The sequence below is a fragment of the Protomyctophum parallelum genome (assembly GCF_964188405.1).
Source record: "Protomyctophum parallelum genome assembly, chromosome: 9".
NCBI lineage: Eukaryota > Metazoa > Chordata > Actinopteri > Myctophiformes > Myctophidae > Protomyctophum > Protomyctophum parallelum.
In genome coordinates this window covers 41,639,720-41,654,519 of record NC_139706.1, presented here as the reverse complement: position 1 = coordinate 41,654,519, position 14,800 = coordinate 41,639,720, and the positions used below count along the sequence as shown (strand labels likewise).

Genomic DNA, 14,800 nt, shown 5'->3' with positions numbered 1-14,800 from the left:
GGTGACAGTACTTCATTAGACACCCTGGAGTAGTTTTTATGTGCAATGGTGTAATAACTTTGTATTTAGGGTTTCTTCCTGGAGGCTGAACCCTTGACAGTCAAACAGGCCAATGAAGTAAACACGGATAGTGTGACGTAAAAAATTGCACGCACACACGCACCTCGCCCTCTATATATATTTTTAAATACGACAACCTCTGTGGGCGGAGCTGCCTGCCACATACACACGTGTGAACTGAACGGCGCAGCCAGCCAGTTTGTGGCAGATTTTCAAACAGTCATTTCACACATTACCAGTTCACAGCAGAGCAGACTGTTTTTCGTTAGATTGGAAGCAAGTAAATGTTCACGTCGGGTCCTCAGGATAATCAAGGAAACCACAACAAACCAGCCTTATACCTGCTCTGCTGTAGTTGCTCTTGTTGTTCTCAAGGAGTAGGTTGTTTCTTTTATAATCACAGTGGTCGGGCTTTGATACAGAGTGTAGTGTCACAGTGCATTCTTGTTGGCTGTTGTAGTCAATATGTAGGTCCTAATACGTATACGAGGCTGTAAAGTCAAGAATTAGAATATGTTGTTGTGTCGCGCTGGAAGTCATGTTGCCATGTCTGGCTATTACAAGCGACTTGGGCTTGTTTTCATATAAGTAACTTTCAGGGGAGATGTGGTTGACTTGACCAATGGTTCATGTGAAGGACCCTCAGATTAATATGTTGTTAAAAGGATTGGTGTTGTTGAAACGTTTTCATAAATATTCAAGGCAATTTCTGTGACTTATTTTTGTGGACTTGGCCGCTTGTTTCTTTAAATCTGGCGACTTTTGCTGAAACTCAATGCAGTCAGAAGGAACATTCATGTTGTAAATTGAGTTTGATCAGAGCAAGAGTGGAGAGTCTTCTGTCCAGAGCATCATGTGCCTAGGGCAGTGCAAGTGTTTTGTGTCAATAAAGGACAGTTTTAATGCCAGGGTGCTTAGCTGGAGGAAATCAATAGCCTACAATATATTGGCAAATTAATAAAATTATTCATGCTAAATTATCTATCAAACTAATTGTTTCTGCTGTTAAACTATGATTTAATTGGATGATGAGCTGAGCTGATTGTGACAATAGGGTCAATATAATTGGAGGAAATAAATAAATGATTATAAAAAATCAGAAAAAACAGATCTGATATGGTATGGATGCGTGGATTATATGCCTATGCATGGATGGTGGCAGTATAAGTGCATAATGGTGCTTATACGATATCTCAGAAATATGGGAAGTGTTCACTTCTAACATTCACAAAAACATGAGTTCTTGTTACATTACAGACACCAATTTGTCATTTTGTAAACAAAAGGGCAGAGCCATGGGCTGTCCTTTTATAAGGAGGGGGAGGGACTAGGACAAGTGGGTGGTCTTAAAGGAGGAGGCGGAGGGACTGGATTAAGTGGGTAGTTCTACGGTTAAACTCACGCATACCTAATGAACTGGTGGGTGTGTCCACATAAAAACATAATTTTAACAAATACTGTACACTTTTTTGAAAAAAGTATACCTCATATACACCTAAATACACCTGATGATCATGTTCAAGTGTGGAAAAAAATCACGGCACTCCATCTTTAAAGGTATATTCAGTGATTTCACTCAAAAAACCTTAGGTTTCGTTTTTGGCTGTGGGACCCAGCCTTTCGTCCAATCAGGATAGAGAGTCAAAAACGAAACCTAAGGTTTTTTGACCCCCAGGGGTTAACTGGGGACAGGGAGGAACTCCTTATATGGCCAGCACACTCTATAGTAAGGAGGATTATCACAACAAAACAAAAAAATACGTGATATTTGAATTAAGTGAAATCACTGAATATACCTTTAAGTAGTGACCAAGAATACAATAATTTGGTCAGTTGGGGCGCAAGCCTTGTGTGGAGACGTCAGCCACTTTGCTGGCTGGCGTGAGTCTGTCTATGCTGTAAGCTGTACTTCGTTGAAATAAACAACTCATGGAACATCGAATCTCGTCTGTCTGCCTTGCACATTTTCTCCTCTGTATGGTATAAAATATACATCAGGAGTTCGTCGACCTTGGTATTAATTCAGCTTTTGAAGCTTTGGACTTTATGTTAACCTTTTGTACTAACCTTTGTAGTTCTAACTTTTGGCTTGAGAGGTTTGAGGCCCGCTTTTGTTTGAGTAAAATAAATACTCTCTATGTTTGGCATACAACGTTTCATTTGACTTTGTCTGCATATGAGTTCTCTGTCTGCCTTGACGAAAGTAGCAGATTGACAAACTCAAAATGCGGCGCTCTGAGGCGCTTTTCGAGCTTGCAGGTCTGCTAAGTTTGATACTTTTGTGTGACGCTGTAGGATGTATAGTAAGTACGCTCCACACGTCCGAAACTCTTCTCCCTTTTCTGGCTCCAAAACTGTGAAATGCACTTCCCATTACAATCAGAACTGTAGACTCACTCCCAATCTTCTGCCATAGTCTGAAAACCCACCTCTTCAGACTCCATCTTGGCCCGTAGCACTTGCTGTAGCACTCGCCCTAGCCCAACGACCTCACAGGCAAATGCAAAGGCTCAACATTATGTAACTTAAATAGCATTTCATATGTAGACATAGCACTATATAGTATATACGTATGCAGTTTCATTATATAGATATATTCACTGTTATGTTCGTAGTTTACGTATGATTCATGATAACTAGTCTTTATGTAGATTATGATATATCGCCATGTTTTGGATTAAGAGTGTCTGCTAAATACCTAAATTGTAAATTGCACGATATTAGAAAAGCATGCGATATTCAATAATGCTATTGAATACCTCTATATATGACTACGATAACTAGTATACTGTTTAATTAACTCAATGAACTTAATTAACGTGTTTTTCATGAAATCCCATGGCTCCACGAACGCTTTTAACATGTGTTTGAGCTTTGTATTAATTAATAATTGAATCACACATATTTACCGTAAAGCGGCACTCCCTATCGCTAGGCAAGGCTAGGCTCGGAGTGTCCTAGGAAAGCACACAATGCTGGGGCCCATCTGTCTTTAAAGCCCTTTTTTCTCTGAATTATCAGCTAGGGGATGCAACTTTGAACAGGTGGGTTTTCAGTGCGGTTTTGAAGGTGGGGAGTGAGGGGGCATCTCGGATGTGTTTGGGGAGAGGATTCCAGAGGGTAGGGGCGGCCACAGAGAAGGCCCTGTCGCCCCAGGTTTTGAGCCTGATCTTCTTAGGGATCACAAGGAGGCCGGCGTCGCTGGACCTGAGGGAGTGGGATGGTGCGTGTGGCTCGAGGAGAGTGGAGAAGTAGGGGGGAGCCAGGTTGTGCAGTGACTTGTAGGTGGAGAGTAATTTGAATTCAATTCTGTGTTTAAGGGGGAGCCAGTGGAGGTCACGGAGGACTTGAGTGATGTGGTCTCTGGAGCGGATGGAGGTGAGCAGGCGGGCGGCTGAATTTTGGACATATTGGAGTTTGTTGAGGGTTTTAGCGGTGGTGCCATACAGGATGCTGTTGCAGTAGTCCAGTCGGGATGAGATGAATGTGTGAATGAGGATTTCGGCAGCAGAGGGTGTCAGGGAGGGGCGGAGACAGGCAATGTTTTTGACGTGAAAGAATGCTGTTTTTGTGATTTGGTTTATGTGGGGGAGGAATGAGAGGGTAGGGTCGAAGATGACACCTAGGTTGCGGATGTGTGTTGAGGGTGTGACAAGGGAGCCGTCAATGTGCAGTGAGAAGTCCTGGGTGGAGCTGGTGAGGGAGTCGGGCCGATGATGATTATTTCAGATTTGCTGCAGTTGAGTTTTAGGAAGTTTTGTTGCATCCAGGTTAAAATCAGGGGTCTGAGCACAGAGCCTTGACTGGGGCAGTGAAGAAGGTGCAGTTGTTGATTGAGATTAATTGCTGACAGTTTGAGAGGTAGGATTTCATCCAGGAGAGGGCGGTGCTGGATGAATGCTTCTAAAGACTCTTAAATAGACTGAATGAGCTTTAGCTTTAGCCGTTTAGCGAAAATAGAATGAGAGTCTATGGTGGCGGTAGCCGGCATCGCCCGGGGGTTTTAGTGGCGGGTTAATGTATTTTTATTTTGCTTTTAAGTTTAGAATCTAAATATATTAATTGAACTTTGACTTTCAGTTATATTATTGCTAGGGCTGTCAAATGATAAACAAAATGTAATCAGATTAATCACAGCTTAAAAAAAAATCATTAATCATGATTAATCACCATTCGAACTATGTCGAAATATTGCCCTTTTCTTGTGGGAACCGAAACATAAGTGACTATCTAGCTCTCGCTCTCTCCATGTCTCTCTGTCTCTCACCCCGTTGTCGTGATTTGATACACTACCTATATATGCAGCCTTTTATGGCAATAACCGACTTGTGGTTCATTCCCTATCCAGGGCTTCTCTTTCCATCTGGTTTGGCCATCAGCCATCAGATACTAGAGCCATGACTAAGAGTGGATGGGAGTATGGGATGTATGGGGCGGGTCATCTAAGCATGCATTAATTGTGTTAAACATGTTTTCATTGGCAATTACAATTACATGCAATAATAACATTAGGCCGGCTCAGCTGCCATTCAGGTTGGAAAATAAAATTGTCCTTTTGGATTTGGGGAGAAGTACAGTAGTATATAAACAGAAAACGTTCAGTTGAGAGGGGCGGGGAGGAGCTGCTCAACTTACAGTAGACTTCGATCTCCACTCCACGGTGCTTCTTTCGGCAAATGGACATACTGTAATATGCCATTGATTTACCTCGACAAAGGCAACCTCTCGCGGTAGTATACCTTGCATGATACTTTGATGAAGGTACATTTTCGATATTAATATATCTTGCAGCCTTGGTATGAACTGCAGCCAAGTGGCTGCCAAGGTACGATAGGATGCCGAACTATAGTCGGGGGAAATCTAGAATTTGGATTGCCTCAGCCGTGTTTGTCTTGTTCTTTACGTTTCACAGTGTGTTGTTCTGCAGCAGCAGCAGCGGCCTGGGACCGCAGTGGTACAGCAACTCCAATCAAGCAGCCAGCCACCACTCGAATTCCTCTGTCTTTGCCCTAGTGGATCATAAATCATCCATGCTTCATTATACGTAGCTCTAGCTGTTGGACAGAAACCTTGTAGACATATGACCAAAACTGTTACTTTTCAGTAAATAAAATAACCTGTGGATCTAATGCTGTTTTTTTTCTAAATGTATTTTATGATAATGATAGTGAACAATACATATCAATGTACATTGTAATGTACTCCTGACTTAGCAATGATGCTAATTTTTATCCACACTCCCAACAAACAAGCAACATTACACAAGGAAAATAGAAAATTTAAAATAGTTTTAATGGTTCAATATTTATAAAACTTTCACACTGCGTAGATGTATAGGCTATTGGCTATTTGTGCAACTGCAGTGCTACCTTTGTGTGACGTACACTGTAGCATGATTAAGTAGGCTATATATAGTGCATTACAAACATGCCATTGGAATATAGAGATACAAGCTTTCAGCCACCAGAAACGTTAAGACAGTTCCAGATATGCCACATATTGGGCAAAATACAACAGTCAGTTCTAGATATCTCAAGTCCTGAGATTTGCTTGGCTTCAAGCTCAGGGTTAATGTTATTATGATTTCAAATGTTGAAGTGAGTGAGTGAGTGAGTGAGTGAGTGAGTGAGTGAGTGAGTGAGTGATTGAGCACAGTCTTGTGTTCGAGAAAGGCCATGCACGGCGTGCAGACCTTAGAGTATATATGAATAGAGACGGCACCCGGAGGAAACCCTGAGGTGAAATGGACATAGTGGAGGAGCAACTTAATGCAAGTGGATGGGAGGAGGAATCCTGTGCCGTCTCTATTCATATACTCTAAGGTGCAGACCTGTGAGAAGACAGACTATCCTGTGTTGCCTTAGTTTAAGGCATAACCTATGTTAAAATATTCTGTGTTTTTCACTTGGAAGTAATTTGTACATTCTGTTTACTATGGAACTTTTAAATTGTAGCTACTTTGTCACGGTGTGTACCAGTACATTTTATTTTGAAAACTCTTTTCATATTTAATGAGAGTCACGTACTTCCTGTCAGCACCATTTTTATGCAGCAGTGCACAGAGAAGACATACTGTACCTGGCAGTGTTCAGAGCTGTGAGCCTTGAAATCCCATACCCACTTATAGATGCATTTTAGGGGCAATGCCGTAAGTTGTTGTTATTGATTTTAGTGATGTTAACTTCTGTACAATTTGTACAGAAGTTATTTATTATGTTTGCTGCTGTCTGCAGTTTCAGCTAGTAGTGTACAGGCGCATGTGTCATCCTGCTTTTGCCTTGAAGTGCATGTAGGTGATTTAGCTACTACCTGGTTTATTTTTACTGTGGAAAATGTATTGTTGTATTATTTTGCAGTTTTCACCGTCATGTTAATGAGGAAAAGAGCTACAGTAAATGGTCAAATCTTACTTGGACTCTGTCATTGGATCCGGTTTAACTTAGTGACAGTTCCCTACACTGCATGAGAACACTGCACTGGAAACTGACTGACTGACTACATTTCCGAACTGTAGGCTACGTCTGTCCACTGTAACAAGACATCAGAGACATCAGAGCCCGGCTGTGGGGGCTTTTGGGAGGTCCATTAATTGTGCTCCAAAGGTGAGAAAGGTGCCAAAATGGTATATATTATTTACTTGTTATTTATTTGTTTCAGCTCTCCACCTCTGCCGCCCCCCATCCCTACCCCTCTTTGCAGAGCGGATTACTTTGTTTTAATCCAGCCCTGAGTGCCCACAGCGAGGCACCAATAGTCCCACATCTTCCTGAGTATTGACATCCGTGACTTCTTACCTCCACAGGTCGCTGGGAGGATTATAGGAGCACTGGCTTTGATGTCATAAGACATACGTTGTACAACTGGCTTTGATGTATAGACCATAAGACATACGTTGTAGTACAGACTGTGGCAACGAAATGCCAAAGCCTCTCAGGATTATTTTGATATCCAAGACCTTTTGTTTATTCACCAGATTGTATGAAGCAACAGTAATGCAAGAAAAGAGTCAATTAAAAGACAGAGAAACAAGAAGAATATATAGGGAGAATGGAAGGGAGTGGTCTCATTAATACATTTTCTGTGTATATTTTGTTAAAAATGAAATACAAGGTTGCCAGTGGTGGTTCTGTTTAAGGGACGTTGTATTTATACAACGTAGTTTCGGGAGAAGAGACTTCCTTCCGCTTGACCTTAACCACTCCTCCCTCATTATCAACAACTCCTCCCTCCTCATCAAACTCACCTGCCTTTCATTATCACCCGGCCAATCCCCGGTGCAATCACCACAGCATAAATACACCTGCGATCTCTCAACCAAGTTGTTTGTTCTGCTCCACGACAGACCAAACATGGGTTGTGAGTACTGCACTTGTAGATCGGCTATTTTCACTATTCTTCAAAATCGCCATCCTCCTCCACCCCAACCTCCTCCTTCTGCCTCGATTCTCTAGGAATCCAGGGGGGGCAGTGACGGAGCAGAGACGACCAACCGCTCATTCCGAGTATAGAGCAAAGATGACCGTCAGCTCCACCTCCAGCTCTTGCCCTACCTTGGGTTCCTCACTCCACTCCGCATTCATCTCATTCTGTTTCAATAAACTGTTAATCTTGAGCGAAGGTGTGGTCTCTTACTAAGTGAAGAGATGATTACAGAAGCATTTCTGTCCCAAAAGGGCTAAATTAGTAATTATGTCGTCTCATTCATTGTTATCAGTTCACTAAACACGATTCATTTGTTTCATGCTCTGCTAGTACAATCAGATTTAATATGGGCTAGGTTTCTTGGAATTTGCTTTCCATTATAGTACAGCAGCTAAGAGGAACACTTGTGATACAATCGTGACATTTGGCATATCTGGGTTATCTCTTTAAGGTCTGTGCCATTCCGGGAACATACTTGTAGAGGTTACCCAAACACACCGCTGCCACCAATGTAGCCTCGGCCGGGGGGCGAACCCAGGTTCCCCATTCCAATGGCACGTACGTTAACCAGTCGACTAAAGAGTCATGACCCGATAGGCAAGTAGCAATGCAGCACCGTATAGCCTACAGTAGCTTAGTTTCTATTTAGTTTTCTCCAGTGAAAAAGGTAGTTGACGAACATTTTTCGTCATAAATTTTGGTTAACGAGGGGGGGGGGGGGACCTTGAGCCATCTAGCCTTTATATATGTCTATGGTTGCGACGTGTTGTAGATCGGCCATTTTCAAATGGGGTTCATGTGGTACAACTGGGCCCTTCTTTTGGGATTGAGTTTTGTAATCCTTTGTTTCTCTTGCTAAATCTGGCAGCATCGGGGGTCAAATTGTCTTCCCATGGCAAGCCAAGCATTCGCAACTTGTAAATGATCCATTGTTGCTAGCGAGCAAGATGCTGACGTTGATGATGGTTGCACAGGCTCACTCTCTCCTATAGGGGCATATACCGGATTCTGCTTATCGAGGCTAGATAGCAACTTTGTCCACTCAGCTCTTGTTTTGGGGGTGCGTGAACATTGTGCCAATGTACGTTTCTCTATTGACGTAATCAGGGTGAGTGGTGCCGTACTGAACCCATTCTGACCGGGCACCCATTTTGGTGTCGGCATCATGTTATGCTTTAGCTATTTAAAAATAGCAGATCTACAAGCTCATATCGCGCCACCGAGTGGCGCGATACGAGCTTGTAGGTCTGCTATTTTTGAAAAATCGAAGAGCGACTGACATTTTTAGAATCTGATCTCAGGTCAGAATGGGTTCATCAGACCAGTGTGTGTCCGGCGGAAACCTCGTATGAATCTGATCTCAGTTCAGAATGGGTGAAGCACTGACATTTGCAGTAATGGGTGTCTGTCTGATAATCCTCGCACAATTGCTTTGCCGTTTCTGCACCGTAGGGGTGGCCATGAGGGACACAATGTGGTTGTGTGGAAAATCTGTTGCTTACTGCCTGACTTACTTACTGGTGACCGTGGACATGATAGCCTGGCCCCCACTCTTTAACTTTCATTACCCTGTGGAAAATGGGAGAGTCTGCACTGTCTGAGGAGTATAAGAAGCAAGAGCTCCACCAAGTGGTGAAAAAGAAGATTACACACCATACCCAGCAACTTTGAAACTTTATTTATTACCTGACCATCGAATTGACACATCGTGCTCTGTAGCATTATAATTGTACACATTGTGTTATTTCAGTAGAAGCTATGATCCTACATGAAGTGAGGGACGAACAACTATATTCTCCCTGTGGTGATTTGGAACACGGCTACACTATCACACGTCTTCCAGCCCCGGGCTATACTGCTGCACCTCAGGCAACCAGACACCTGCAACTCGAAGGCTGACGAAGAGACGTGCAGGTAGGAGACGTGCTATGTACTGTACTGTATGTACCTCTGATCCTCCTCTACACCAGTGGTTCGATCGGACCGGTTCCCAACAGTGTTTTCCAACTCAACAGTAAACAATACAAACCAAAATACAGTAATAATTATACAGTGTCACGGTCTGTCTCTCCACAGACGTGTCTCCACTTCGGCCACTCCGACATTCCATTCCATCTCTTGATTAGTCCTATACTGGTAGGTCGGTACACCTGTCCCCACTCCCTCATCAGCGCAGCAGTGCCTTGCCCATAGACACACAGCGCCTACAATTTCACGGACCCCCTTCTGGTCCCAAAGTTTGAAAGTAGGTTGACAGAAAATTGGGAGAGAGATATGGTGTGTGGGGGGGGGGGGGGGGTCGATGACATGCAGCAAAGGTCGTCGGGATCGGGAGTTGAACCCGCAACACGCTGTCATGCTTGATTACCAGTCAAGGTGCCCGGACAGCTAGGCCAGCCCGGGCCATTAAGTTTGTTCTTAATAGTTTTCAGCCACCCTCCCTCAATTATTCGAAAAAATTATCTCCATATTTACAGATATCTGGTGTTTTTGAATATATTTGAATATTTTTGAAAATGTTTGAAATCCTTTCACAATAATGATACTTCACGCACAACATTTGCCTTGCATAGCCAGACAATATCACTGCATGGATATTAGTCTCGTCCTTCTCAGTGTTAGGATTTTGTCCAAGGGGCGGTTACATACAATAATGGATCATTTCAGTAGCAAAACCTTCAAAATGTCTTCTAAATCTAGTCAACCAGAGCTATGCTGGGAATAGCTGGGAAAATGTGTATAACATTATTTCAAGAAACTAGAAATATGAGGAAATGACATTCAACTTTAACGACTGTTGCACTATACGTTCAATAGTATTATTGCCATCCACTGCGTGGCTCAGTCGTGTAACTTTCCCGACTTTAAGCTGTGTATGTGTTCAACAACACAGCCATGCAAAATAACATTGACAGCTAAGAGGTCACGAAAGCTTTCCCTGCATAGCAACAGTTGCTTTTTGGGGTGGGTCACTGGGTTTAGCGAAGGGCTAATTGAGCAATGCCAGAACTAATCTGGCTGGGGCTTTTTTTGTTGTTGTAATGGCAGATTTGTCTGGCTATACAAGGTCGATCATTATATTCTTGGCTGAACGCAGAGTGGAGAATATGTTTTCAGCCCTCGTGTGTCTGCATTGTCTGTCTCTGTCTGTTCACAGCCTATCTCACAAACCAACATCCACAAATATCTGCGTGTATGCAACTGTGTGTTTGTAAGGTCGCCTTCACACCAGAAAGCTTTACTGCGATTAAAACAAATCCTGCTGCACATTGTCGAAAAGTGCGCTTCGTTTGGCAGGTGTGAAGCCTAATTCGAATATCAAAGAACCGCATACAAACGGGGGTTTCGCTTCGCTTCCAATCGCACTTGATTTCGATTCGGTGCAGGTGTGAATGCAATCCGCAGCAAATAAAGGAAATGAAGCAAACAATGTGGCGGGTGAGGAGCTAAACACAGTTGGAGACGGAGAAGGCATATTTTACGCAGCGCAATGTTCCATTACTAGACGTGGTCGAATGAGGAGACTGAAACCCTGATCGAAATATGAGGACGAGTACATTAATCAATTGCTTAAGGAAACACGTAAAAACACTGCAGTGTAGCCTACAGAATATTCTTTCTGTCTGCGTAAACATGGAGTGCTGTCACTGTGTGGGGAGTTCATCTCGATAAACTTGTAAACATTTTGCGCTGCTGTATGTGCTCAGTGCACTCTGAGCCTCCATGCCCAAAACCAAGAGAGAGAGAGAGAGAGAGAGAGAGAGAGAGAGAGAGAGAGAGAGAGAGAGAGAGAGAGAGAGAGAGAGAGAGAGAGAGAGAGAGAGAGAGAGACTATTGAGTCTTTTAATAAGTCACTTCTTAAAACACACTTATATTCTTTGGCATTCATTATTGATGTTTTTGTTTTTGTGGTATTAATTATTGATGTTTGAGAGAGAGAGAGAGATTTCCAGTCTCCGACGGCGCGACACATGCACGGACCCTGCTGCGTTTCCAATTGCTACGGATGACAGCGCAGTGTGAAGGCAAACCGCAGCAAATTAAATAATGCAAGAATCACAACTTCTCCGCCCATTCGCATCAAGTCTACCAAAGTATTAGGTGTGAATGCGACCTAATACTGTCCTTCGTGTATCCGGAGAACCATCCGTCCCGGTCAACTTCCAACTCAGCTACGTATCACAAAATTGGTATGATCGGTGGTACTTCCAAAGATATTGATAAATATGTGAATCCCCATATACGGGTATGTTTGAAATAGTGGTGGGGATATCCATATATGGACATAAAAGTAATAGATACAGACGTTTATATTGGGTGCAAGTGCAACGTATCAGCACAGACCCTGTCTGTCTGTCGTGCGACAGGTTGTGAGCTTGTATATCTGCTATTTTCGGCACAGCATGAGTAGCCTATAAATCAGGCATTTCAATGCCATCACGGACGGCCAAAATACATTCTGTAGATTTAGTTAATAAGATCTTATGGTATTTAGTCAACTAAATCTAAAATTGCTGTGAAATCAACACTGCTGACGTGTACAGCGTTCCCAATGGGCATCACACTAGTTTTGTGTATTCATAATCTCAGAGCCATCATAGCATCAAACTATCAAAATGTCTCCCCAAATATGGAGCCATGAGGAACTCATATATCAATATGCGGCACATACTTTGGTCCAATAACAGGCAATAGCTCCGCCTACAGGAAATACGTAAGCTGCCACCATTCGTCTATAGGTTGCATTGTCATCATGATTTGTGTGATGTCATGGTCTAATTTGGTATTTAATGGGCAGATCACAGCAACAGAGCTGTCAGTCTGTAAACGAGTCTTCAAGCAACAGAGGAACAGAAGTGAACATTAAGACCAAGTAAAGGCAAAGATGTCAGATTTTGGGCTGAAGGCAGAACTGGGATTTCTGGTGTCTATTTTTGACCCAAACCACGAACGCTTCAGGATTATTGACCAGAAGCCTGATGAACTGACCTGCCAGTTCAATGTGACCGGGGAGAAATGGTTGACCATCAACTGCAACATAACCGAATCGTACCCTTCCGTGCCTCCGATATGGTGTGTGGACTCTGATGACCCGAGCTTGGCGCAGGTTTTGGAGTGTCTGGAAGATGTTAGAAGTGGCAATAACCTCCTTTTGCAGCAGCTTAAGAAGCTCGTCTGTGCCTTTTGTCAGCTCTACAATCTTCCCCAGCACCCTGATCTGAAGAGGTTGGACCAGCCCCTGCCTGCAGCGCAAGAAGCAGGACATGTCACATCTGAGGATGAGGAGACAGAGGTTGAGGAAGACGACGAGGAAGAGGACTTAGAAGATGATGATGACTTGGACTATGATGATGATGATGTGAAAGAGGAGGTAGACCCAGTGGAAAAGGAGAACCTGGCCGTCCTGGAGAAGATTCGTAAGAACCAGAGGCAGGACCACATGAACAGCGTCGCCGTGACTGGTTCATTGCAGGCCTCTGACCGACTGATGAAGGAGCTAAGAGAGATTTACAAGTCTAAGAGTTTCAAGGGGGGCAACTATACTGTGGAGCTTGTCAACGACAATCTGTATGAATGGCAAGTGAAGGTGGGACTTCAAGCGGTGGATCCAGACAGCCCTTTATACAAGGACCTGCAAGTCCTTGAGAAGAAAGAGAAAACGGATGGCATTCTGCTCAACATGACATTTAAAGATAACTTTCCCTTTGAGCCACCATTCATACGGGTGGTTGCACCCGTGATTTCTAGAGGACACGTACTTGAAGGAGGTGCCGTGTGCATGGAGCTCCTCACAAAGCAGGGCTGGAGTAGTGCCTATTCCATAGAGTCTGTTATCATGCAGATCGGTGCCACTTTGGTCAAAGGAGAAGGCAGAGTGCATTTTGGAGCCAGGAATACATACAGCCATTCCAGTGCACGGCAGGCTTACATAACCAAGGTCCTGATACACGACAAGACTGGCTGGCACACACCATCTAAACAGGACGGCTAGGAGAGGACAATCCTGCACACTCTGCTCACAAGCCGTTGGATCAACACCTTTTCACGGCATTGGGTCTGCAGGAGGTTTAGCCAGAGGGTCTACATGTGTCAGTCTGTGTCTTTCAGCTAATCTCACAAACTGCTGGACCAATAAGCACCATGCATGCGGTAGGCTATAGGCCAACTTAGCATCTCCACTTTTTATTTCTCCAATTCGCGTTTTATACTTTTGAAATATTTTACTTTAATATTTTTGATTCAGGCTGAAACCTTGCCCACATTTGGATTGGAACGACACATGCTGCAGTCATGATCCCTCTCTACGTTGTGCTGTGATTTGAGACACTCCCTAATGTAAATTATGCAGTATTTTATGGCAATGAACTCCCCCCCCTTAATTAATTACTTTCTTCAAATGTTCAGGTTCGACCTCAAAAAATAATCCACATAAAAATGTAATAGATACAAATCACCCAAAGGCAACTGTAAAAAAAATAAAAAGGTATTTTGAAACGGCCACCTGACAGGTTCAACCCATAGAGTAAACTGTAAAAAAAAATCACACCCGTGTGCACTGAGGGCCGCTCTTATCATCATACATCATCTCATTCCGGCCAATCACATGTCCAGCTTTTCATGTTTGTGTTTACACAAATACTCAAAACTGGCCATTCATTATCAATGGCATATTTAATGTTTGTGATGGAACAATGACGGCCATTCATTATCTAAAATATTTGTTATCCCACGATTTTTAACGCATTTTTCACCCGTGTCAATTATCTATTGTAATCCTGGCCTCTACATGCCCTCCGCCAACCTGGGGAGAGCAACGGACTTGAACTCATGCTTCCTTCATGCATGAGTGTCCAGGTTGCTCCTTTACACCTGACAGGGGGGAGTTTCCCTGGTTGGACGTAGTGCGTGGAAGGAACACTGTTATTCCAATCAGTTCCTTTCCCCTCCATCATAATGTTTGTGTTAGGACAAAGTTTGTGTTTACAAGCACACTAAAAGCTGGACATAGGAGGGCCCTCAAAAAGGGTGAACCGTGTGTTTCTACAGACATGTGTTCATGTTGATGCCTTTAGTTCAGCTGAAAATGGCTGTGGATGCCATTGGGTATGAAGGGGAGCGAGTGGTGGTGGGTTTTCACTCAGTTGAACACTGGCTGTCAATCACAGCATAGACACTCCCCAAAAGGATACCCTTCTTTAGTATCCATTTTAAAATTAATAATGAACAAAAATGCATATGCTGTGTTAAAGAAATTAGCAATTGAACATTAAAAAATATTTGAAAAATGTTTATTGAGGTAACAAAGTATAAAGTGAAA

At 43.2% G+C, this 14,800-nt stretch overlaps 1 protein-coding gene across 1 annotated transcript; it reads left to right on the top strand.

Moving 5' to 3' along the window:
- Positions 1-12,367: 12,367 nt before the first annotated feature.
- Positions 12,368-13,474, top strand: LOC310864573 (ubiquitin-conjugating enzyme E2 Q2-like; the record flags this gene model as incomplete). The annotated part of the gene is made up of 1 exon (XM_083773262.1): positions 12,368-13,474. The coding sequence occupies one exon, from the start codon at positions 12,368-12,370 to the stop codon at positions 13,472-13,474; it is 1,107 nt and encodes a 368-aa protein (XP_083629388.1).
- Positions 13,475-14,800: the final 1,326 nt, after the last annotated feature.